General features: G+C 46.8%; 1 protein-coding gene across 1 annotated transcript; it reads left to right on the top strand.

Annotated features, from left to right (window-relative positions):
- The first annotated feature begins 8,186 nt into the window (after positions 1–8,186).
- Positions 8,187–10,150, top strand: LOC138853552 (uncharacterized). The gene is made up of 2 exons (XM_070090914.1): positions 8,187–8,534; positions 8,664–10,150. Exons 1-2 carry the CDS (start codon positions 8,480–8,482, stop codon positions 9,590–9,592), a joined length of 984 nt encoding a protein of 327 aa, XP_069947015.1. The 5' UTR covers positions 8,187–8,479; the 3' UTR covers positions 9,593–10,150.
- The last annotated feature ends 586 nt before the right edge of the window (positions 10,151–10,736 follow it).

The following is a 10,736-nucleotide window of genomic DNA, read 5'->3' as shown; positions in this document are numbered from 1 at the left end:
GAAAGTAAAAGACTGGGCAGGCGATGCAAAATGCCCCCAGTAAAAAGTAGGGGCGCCATTGGTACACTAAGGGAAAACACCATAAGTTTCCGGGGCCCAAGACTGTTCAACAGCCTCCCATCAAGCATTAGAGGATTTGCCAATAAACCCCTGGCTGCCTTCAAGAGAGAGCTAGACAGATACCTAAAGCCAGTGCCGGATCAGTCGGGCTGTGGCTCGTACGTTGGACTGCGTGTGGCCAGCAATAACAGCCTAGTTGATCAGGCCCTGATCCATCGGGAGGCCTGGTCATGGACCGGGCCGCTGGGGCGTTGATCCCCGGAATAACCTCCAGGTAACCAGGTATATAAATCTGTAAATGTGTCAAAACCTTTCAAGCGTGAGCTGTGTCAAATCTTTTGCAACCGAAGCGTGAGCTGTATAGTTTATTAATCAAGCCTGTGATACATCACGTCATTGATCAAAGGTTGTATCTGATAGTCTCGCCTGTCTCTCAGTAGTAATGTGTGTAGTGTCTCTAGTGATTGGCGGACAGAGGATCGAGCCTCGACCTCTCCCTGCGCTACATAACACACACACACACACACACACACACACACACACACACACACACACACACACACACACACACACACACACACACACACACACACACACACACACGCACGCACGCGCGCTCGCGCGCGCGGTTAAGTGAATATATCAGTGAGAAAACATTCCAGCAAGGGTCGTGTCCTTCGCTTTCCCATATTAGGTACTTGAGAATACTACATTTCTCCAAAAAATCTGTGAAATATTGGAAATTGTGAAATGTTTATAATGAGTAATTATAAGGTGCATGAGATAGAGATGGAACAAGTGCGCATGTCACATGATAACCTATTACCAGCCATGAAGACCGAGGCTGCCTGGGCGGTGTGGTTGGGCGTGCAGGCAGCTTGGACGATGTGGGTGGGCTTGCAGGCAGCCTGGACGATGTGGGTGGCTCTGCAGGCAACCTGGATGGTGTGGGTGGGTGTGCAGGCAGCCTGGATGGTGTGGGTTGGCGTGCAGGCAGCCTGGACGATGTGGGTGGGTGTGCAGGCAATTTGGACGGTGTGGGTGGGTGTGCAGGCAACTTGGACGGTGTGGGTGGGTGTGCGGGGAACTTGGACGGTGTGGGTGGGTGTGCAGGCACCCTGTACGGTGTGGGTGGGCGTCCAGGCAGCCTGGGCGGTGTGAGTGGGCGTCCAGGCAGCCTGGGCGGTGTGAATGGGTGTGCAGGGAGGAATACACTACTTCAGAGACGGTGGTGGGGCAAGGCTGGCTGTAGTTGCTGCCATAAGTCGCACCATCCTCCCAGCGATTACCCGATAACCTTCTGGCACTACATAAAAAACAAAATCTGCCGTATTGAAAATAATAATAGCAATTATACCCAGGGGTAAATAAGACGCATGGCGTTTGCATCTATTATTATTGTGCATGTGTAGTCCACGACGCCTGGCAACGGGCAATTCATGGCCCCCCACTGCATGATTTACTCCTGCTTATGGAGACTTTATTATGTAAAAAATGCACATGGTTCTACAGCAGGCTTCTCTCTCTCTCTCTCTCTCTCTCTCTCTGCATTAGCGTAGGGAATGACGGCGGTTGCTTTGTGTTGTAAGCGAGGCAGTCATGCCTGTGGGGAGCCGTGCCGGGGTAAGTTGGTGCCAGGGTGCCATGCTGACCTCTCCATGGACCGATAATGGACTTCGATCTTCCTTGCAAAGACCTCGGTGCTTGGTTAGGCAACCTTGTTGTGGCCCGAGGGGCAACGTGAGATGCTGGGCTCTCCCTCATACTGTACTTGGGTCCTCCCCACACTCCCACACGGTACCTGGGCCCCTCCCAACACTCCAATACGGTACCTGGGCCCCTCCCCTCACACCCACATGGTACCTGGGTTCTCCTCCACACCCACACGGTACCTGGGCCCTCCCCACACTCCTACACGGTACTTAGGCCCCTCGCCTCACTCCCACATTGTACTTGGGTTCTCCCCACACTCCCACACGGTACCTAGGCTCTCCCCTACACTGAACCTGAACCCTTCCCGCTGAATTAATGGACCGAGGCCCGGTCCATGACCAGGCCTCGCGGTGGATCAGGGCCTGATCAATCAGGCTGTTTCTGCAGAAGCTAAAAGTTTCCTATTTAAGTTTCGATGGTGACTCACATGTTGAAACTCGTGTCTGTTACCTAAGCTGATGAGGAACCGGAACCAAATATTGGAATATGGATTTTGTAATGGGTTTTTCAGCAATCTCTCTCTTTTGACAGTTTTTGATTTTAATCCTGATACCAGTTAGAATATTTTGTGAGATAACAGGATGGTTATGGGGTGCACACTGAACTCTCCGCTTCGGCGGCAGAATCTAAATCTAATCTAATTTATGAGATAGGCTTCAATGTATTTGCTAAAACTAGTTCCTAAGCTTCAATGTATTTGCTAAAACTAGTTCCTAAGCTTCAATGTATTTGCTAAAACTAGTTCCTAAGCTTCAATGTATTTGCTAAAACTAGTTCCTAAGCTTCAATGTATTTGCTAAAACTAGTTCATAAGCTTCAATGTATTTCCTAAAACTAGTTCCTAAGCTTCAATGTATTTGCTAAAACTAGTTCCTAAGCTTCAGTGTATGTGCTGAAGCTAGTTCCTAAGCTTCGATGTATTTGTTAAAACTAGTTCCTAAGCTTCAATGTGACTCAAGAAATTCGTCTGTAAAAACTTGCATTTGTGGTCACAGTGGTGCCTGTGCTAACCTTCCTATGGTGTAGAAATATACCTAGTTGGATGAATCTTATTGTGGCTAGCTGGTCTAGTGGCTAACGCGACGGGCTGGAGTTTTGAGACACTATGACCGCGGGTTCAATCCCGACCGGGGGTATGGTTTGGTAAGCTTCAATGTATTTGCTAAAACTAGTTCCTAAGCTTCAATGTATTTGCTAAAACTAGTTCCTAAGCTTCAATGTATTTGCTAAAACTAGTTCCTAAGCTTCAATGCATGCACTAAAACTAGTTCCTAAGCTTCAGTGTATGTGCTGAAACTAATTCTTGATGCGTGTTTGGAAATTTTGTATTTCTAGAGATTTTAGAGAGAGATTTGTTCTTCTAAGCAATATCCGTTGAAGTATTTGGCTTTTCTTTTTGATGGCTGAGCTGAGCGCAGCTTCATAACCTATGAAAGTGTTTTTCAGAGAAGGATGAGAGGAAAATAGCTGTCGAAGAGGAGGCATAATCGTTGGGTTTATGATAAAAGTGTAGTAAACACTTGGCGATATTGAAAGGCATACTACAAGTATGGGGAGATGGATCTTCAACTAACTAATCAATCGAACACAAAGAGTAGTGGTCAACAGAGTTAAATCGGAGGCTGCCATAGTGAAGAGCTCTGTTCCACAAGGCACAGTACTCGCCCCCATCTTATTCCTCATCCTCATATCAGACATAGACAGAGATGTAATCTACAGCACCGTATCATCCTTTGCGGATGATACTAGGATCTGCATGAGGCTGTCATCTGCTGAGGACGCGGTTAACCTCCAAGAAGATATAAACAAAGTTTTCCAATGGGCAACGGTAAACAATATGATCTTCAGTGAGGACAAATTCCAACTACTCCGTTATGGAAAACTGGAGGAAATAATAACTAGAACAGAGTATACTACAAACTCTGGCCATACAATAGAGCGGAAAAATAATGTAAGGGACCTGGTAGTAGTCTGAGGATCTCGCTTTCAAGGATCACAACAGTGCCACGATCACAAGTGCAAAGAAAATGATAGGATGGATAATTAGAACGTTCACAACGAGAGATGCCAAGCCAGTGATGATCCTTTTCAAATCACTTGTTCTCTCTTGGCTGGAATACTGCTGTACATTAACATATCCGTTCAAAGCAGGTGAAATTGCAGATCTAGAGAGTGTACAAGTTCTATCAAACACCTGAACTACTGGGAACGCTTGGAAGCACTTGACTTGTACTCGTTGGAACGCAGGAAAGAGAGATATATCATAATCTACACTTGGAAAATCCTAGAAGGAATGGTCCCGAATCTGCACACAGAAATCACTCCCTACGAAATTAAAAGACTGGGCAAGCGATGCAAAATACTCCCAATTAAAAGTGGGGGCCCCATTGGTACACTAAGAGAAAACACTATAAGTGTCCGGGGCCCAAGACTGTTCAACAGCCTCCCACCAAGAATAAGGGGAATTACCAATAGGCCCCTGGCTGCCTTCAAGAGGGTGCTGGACAAATACCTAAAGTCAGTGCCGGGTCAGCCGGGCTGTGGTTCGTGCGTTGGACTGCGTGCGGCCAGCAGTAACGGCCTGGTTGATCAGACCCTGATCCACCGGGAGACCTGGTCGTGGACTTGGCCGCGGGGACGTTGATCCCCGGAATAACCTCCAGGTGAGTAGACGATGAAGTAGCAATGAAAATTGAGAGTTTCAACACTCAGCTGAGATCCTCTTCAGCAGGATGTACACAGAAGGCAAGAAGCAGCGTATACAGTGGTAGCAAGTCTCGGGATAAGGTTGCAAAGCAAGAAACACTGTAGTAGTCTTGGCCATGATAGTACCGAGAACACATGTACATTTTCTAGAACTGTACTACCAACTGCTCCTTGGTTCTGTAACTTTGTTGCCTGCATATGTTCTCCAACGCAAAGTTGGCAATACGAGAGATTGAAATTTTCTTGAGTATTAAGTAAAGGTAATTCAGTGATTTTTCTCTCGTAAGGTCAGTCCCTTGAATGTGTAAAGTTCTATTCTATTTCATCGTGTTGTTGAAAATTTTTATGTGATGGAAGAGGAAAAAATTAACTGTATCTAACATCATGTTCAACTGACCGTTTGCCTAAACAACGTCTTCTCTCTCTTGTTATTGTTTGGTAAGACATCAGGTCTGTTGGGGTACGATGCTACTTCGTCAGTCTTTGTGCTCTGTCTTAGTGAAATGGAACAACCAGTTGCAGCTTCGAGTTTTTCTCAGCATCGTCTTCTAACTTGTAGAATTTTTTTTTAATAACTGTATGTAAACCTCCTTATATAAGTATGCTGTAAATGGTAAAAATACCGACAAGTTGAAGATTAAGGCACATGTGCAGTGTTTGGGAATCTTTATTGATGAAACGTTTCGCCTACACAGTAGGCTTCTTCAGTCAGATGCAGAGGGAGCAGATGTAGTGAAATAAAGATGATGTAATTAATCCATCTACCTTTGAGGAAAAAGTATTTGAGGTGGTCAGTCCCTCAGCCTGGAAAAGAGTTTAGCTCCATGATCTGGAACGATAAGAAGCTTCAACACTGGTACCCACCAGTAAACTCAACACTGGTACCCACCAGTACATTCAACACTGGTACCCACCAGTACATTCAGCACTGGTACCCACCAGTACACTCAACACTGGTACCCACCAGTACACTCAACACTGGTACCCACCAGTAAACTCAACACTGGTACCCACCAGTACATTCAACACTGGTACCCACCAGTACATTCAACACTGGTACCCACCAGTACACTCAACACTGGTACCCACCAGTACACTCAACACTGGTACCCACCAGTACATTCAACACTGGTACCCACCAGTAAACTCAACACTGGTACCCACCAGTACATTCAACACTGGTACCCACCAGTACATTCAACACTGGTACCCACCAGTACACTCAACACTGGTACCCACCAGTACACTCAACACTGGTACCCACCAGTACATTCAACACTGGTACCCACCAGTACATTCAGCACTGGTACCCACCAGTACACTCAACACTGGTACCCACCAGTACACTCAACACTGGTACCCACCAGTGCATTCAACACTGCTACCCACCAGTACACTCAACACTGGTACCCACCAGTACACTCAACACTGGTACCCACCAGTAAACTCAACACTGGTACCCACCAGTGCATTCAACACTGGTACCCACCAGTACACTCAACACTGGTACCCACCAGTACACTCAACACTGGTACCCACCAGTACATTCAACACTGGTACCCACCAGTACACCCAAAGCTGGTACCCATCAGTACACCCAACACTGGTACCCACCAGTACATTCAACACTGGTACCCACCAGTACACCCAAAGCTGGTACCCATCAGTACACCCAACACTGGTACCCACCACTACATTCAACACTGGTACCCACCAGTACACCCAAAGCTGGTACCCACCAGTACACTCAACACTGGTACCCACCAGTACATTCAACACTGGTACCCACCAGTACACCCAAAGCTGGTACCCATCAGTACACCCAACACTGGTACCCACCAGTACATTCAACACTGGTACCCACCAGTACACCCAAAGCTGGTACCCATCAGTACACCCAACACTGGTACCCACCAGTACATTCAACACTGGTACCCACCAGTACACCCAACACTGGTATCCACCAGTACACCCAACACTGGTACTCACCAGTACACCCAACACTGGCACCCACCAGTACACCCAACACTGGTACCCACCAATACACCCAACACTGGTACCCACCAGTACACCCAACACTGGTACCCACCAGTACACCCAACACTGGTACCCACCAGTACACCCAACACTGGTATCTACCAGTACACCCAACACTGGTACCCACCAGTACACCCAACACTGGTACCCACCAATACACCCAACACTGGTACCCACCAGTACACCCAACACTGATACCCATCAGTACAGCCAACACTGGTACCCACCAGTACAGCCAACGCTGGTACCCACCAGTACAGCCAACACTGGCACCCACCAGTACACCCAACACTGGTACTCAACAGTACATCCAACACTGGTACCCATCAGTACACCCAACACTGGTACTCACCAGTACATCCAACACTGGTACCCACCTGTACACCCAGCACTGGTACCCACCTGTACACCCAGCACTAGTACCCACCAGTACACCCAGCACTGGTATTTACCAGCACACCAAGCACTAGTACCTACAAGCACACCAAGCACTAGTACTTACCAGTACACCCAGCAATGGTACCCACCGGTACACCCAGCACTGGTACCCACCAATACACCCAGCACTAGTGCCCACCAGTACATTCAACACTGGTACCCACCAGTACACCCAGCACCAGTACATTCAACACGGTACCCACCAGTACACCCAACACTGGTACCCAACAGTACACCCAGCACTAGTACCCACCAGTACACCCAGCAGTAGTACCCACCAGTACATTCAACATTGGTACCCACCAGTACACCCAACACTAGTACCAATCAGTACACCCAACACTGGTACCCACCAGTACACCCAAAACTGGGTAATATCCACCATAATTAAGACTTTCCAAGTCGTCACTCAGCCTTCCCAGAACGAGTCGCGTGTACACACAGGTACACACACGTACACACCTGCTGGTCTGTACGTGACTGTACTTACACGGTCACGAGCGCGCACATATGCGCCTACGCTTCACAGCATTTCCTGAGGAAAATTGTTTTGGTAATTATAGATCCAAGGGACGTGAACAAGGAAAATTATGAAGGCAAACCGTTAATTTACCCGAATCTGAGTTAGATAAGGTTAATTAATGTAATAAAAATAAGCAACAAGGCTGATGCCGGCCGGGACTGGTATAGCTCCGAGTTCATCGTTCACAAGCTGCTTCATCGTCCCAGCAGGAGGGTCTTAGAGCGACGAGTCTACAAGCCACGATGTATTTTTGCTTGTGAAAACAGCATCCATTCAAGATTTAGATCGTGGACTGGGAAGTAATTTAGATATTAATAAAAGCTTCCCCGGTGGGCATATATCACCTAGTGGAACCTCTGTGGGAGGAGCTTAGGTCTCAAGAACCAATAGCGAAGGATGGAGCCCCGCCTCTCCCTCACGAGCTCAGTGAGCACCCATCTTTCTCCTAACTTCCATCAACTAACAAAATCCTTTGTTATACAGAATGTGTGCCACAAAGCAATAACTGTATATGATGACCATTCATATTTGAGTAAATGAATTTCAGGATATTACGGTAATTTACTGGCAGCAGTTGAGGTACTTGAGACCTTCCTACCCCTACCCCTCTCCCCTCACGTTACATAGGAGTGACCACTGTGGGTATTTTATTGAATATCACATCCTCCTGATTCATAGTTTGATCTCAAAATAGTTGGGTTTGTTGATGTAATCGAATCCCTCTTCAAGCGCGGACAAGACCTGCTGTTCCATGTTCATCTCTTGGCTCTTGTGACTTGTGAGTAGAATAGCTAGGTGGCAACCACTCGCCAGAAGGCTTGTATCGCTCACAGACTTAGTAACCTCAACGAAGCTCAGTTTCCCTCGGAACCCCGGACGGTGAGGGTAGTGGAGTACTGATAGCATCTTCACTCTCACGCTGAGTTTCGTAACTACGACGTATCAAAGGATTTAACTTGGCCTTTCGATATATAAATTTGTTAACAGTTGTGGTCAGTGACAATGGCCACAAGCCGAGAAGCGGAGCGAGCCACTGAGAAGGAGTGCAGTCACTCTGGTATGTTGTGCTAGTTTTTGTGCATTGATACACGGTTTTTTATTTCCATAAGAAAAGTATTACAGTAAGACGGAATATCAGAACTAGATAATATCGACTGTTGCAGTAACCAGGTGTGTTATTCTACAGGTTTGTTGACTCCGCCGCCTACTCCAACTAGCCCCTGTGGGTTCCAGTTTCCGGGTTTAGGCGGGAGTTTGGAGCGTGGATCAGCCTTCACACCCTGGGTACCTCGAGGCCCATCCCTACTGCCACTCCTGTCCCCCTTCCCACTGTTCCCCACCATCGCCTCCGTCGCCGCTGCTGCTAGTGCTAAACAGACATCAGGACTAGACCCTCGAGTGATGGGGATGCTACAGAGCTACGGCTCACTGGGTCAGCTGCCGTGGGCGGCTCTGGGTGCCGGAGACCTGGCTCTCAACCGTCTCCTCTTGACTCCTGGAGGACGCCTCAGTCGACCCAAGAAACGCTACATCTGCAAGTATTGTCAACGAGAGTTTACCAAGAGCTACAACCTGCTGATCCACGAGAGAACACACACGGACGAGCGGCCCTTTCCTTGCGACATCTGCGGCAAGGCCTTCAGGAGACAAGACCATCTCCGCGACCACAAGTACATCCACAGTAAGGAGAAGCCCTTCAGGTGTGAGGTGTGTGGTAAGGGTTTCTGCCAGGCGCGCACTCTGGCTGTCCACAAGGCTCAACACGCCCACGACGCCCACCCAACATCAGTACAAACATCTACGTCACCGCCTCAGAATTCGCCACCGCAGATACTCCCAAGAACGTCGCCAACAGATCACAACATTGACACATCTATACTCAGAACTACTTCCCTTCCAGTGACAGCAATACCCACACCCACGCTACCGAAAGATGTGACCCTCATACCCCTATACAACTACCCGGTGAAAAAAGAGAGGGAATTAGATTCGCGGAAGCATACCCTCGAGGCACTGGTGTACCCAGCGGCGAAGAAGCCTTTCTTGCTAACGGAAGCTGAAGAGGACAGCGGTAAGAAGAGGCGAGGCTTCTCCATCGATGATATTATGAAATAGTCTTTCCTACCTCCATAATAAGTTTAACAAGCAATGGCAAATTCTGCTTCTCCATAAGTCTTAGTGAACCTCTTGTATTTTTACTCTCCCTTCATCTGTCCCCTGAATAACATTCCCTTCCTCTGAAGCTGCAGTGTTCCTTGTCTCCTTTCCTCTGAAGCTACAGCGTTCCTGCCTTCCATCCCTCCGAAGCTGAAATATTCCTGGTTTCCTGCCTGCTGAAGCTGCCGTGTTCCTGGCTGTCTTCCATCTGAAGCAAGTGTTCCTGGCTTCCCTCTGAAACAAGTGTTCGTGGCTTCCTTCCCTCTCAAGCGGCAGTGATACTACCTTCTTTACCTCCTTCCTTCCTTCTTAGCCTCACTTTTAAGTGACAATTCATGATTTTTTTTTACTTCGTCCATTTTAATACTTTTTCTCTTCGCCATAAATCTATACAAAAGACTGCTAAATATTTTTGTGTAGGTTTCATAACTTGTGATCGACGTGTCTGAAAGGGTTCCAATCACCCCCAGGTTATATTTCAGTGATCTATAGTGTACAAAATAAATTATTTTTTTATTGTTTTTGTAAATAACCTTAATGAAATTATTAAATTAAGAGTTGTACAATATATATATATATATATATATATATATATATATATATATATATATATATATATATATATATATATATATATATATCAATAATTTAAATTACAGAATTTAAATTAAAAAATGTCATCCTATGTTGAATTACCAACCATTTAAAAGTGGGTTTCTTGATGCTACTTTCATCCAAGGAATGGGATCTGTGCTTCAGTTCTTTGAATCAGGCCTGAATTCCTCCCACTTCCCCCACGCGCTGTATGACCCTGGTGGGTTTAGTGCTTAGTTTTAAAAATAATACATTTTTTTTTAAATTTTATTATGCTGTACAAATCAACCTTATTATTATTCCAGTTGTCTCTGAAAAGGATCATATAACCCCCCCCCCCAGGGAGGTTCCTTGATGACGGTGAGGGGATCTTGATCTAAGGGGACCTTGATTCGACCTATTCTCCCCTCTGATCGAAACTCGTTGTCTCCCATACCCCAGGTGCTAAAAGGCTCCCCCTGTGAGTTTAGCGCTTCCCCCCCCCCAAAAAAATAATAACAGTAATGAT

The sequence above is a fragment of the Cherax quadricarinatus genome, chromosome 33 (assembly GCF_038502225.1).
Source record: "Cherax quadricarinatus isolate ZL_2023a chromosome 33, ASM3850222v1, whole genome shotgun sequence".
Taxonomy (NCBI): Eukaryota; Metazoa; Arthropoda; class Malacostraca; order Decapoda; family Parastacidae; genus Cherax; species Cherax quadricarinatus.
Note: the sequence above shows the minus strand (reverse complement) of the source record. Positions and strands in the feature narration are given on the sequence as shown.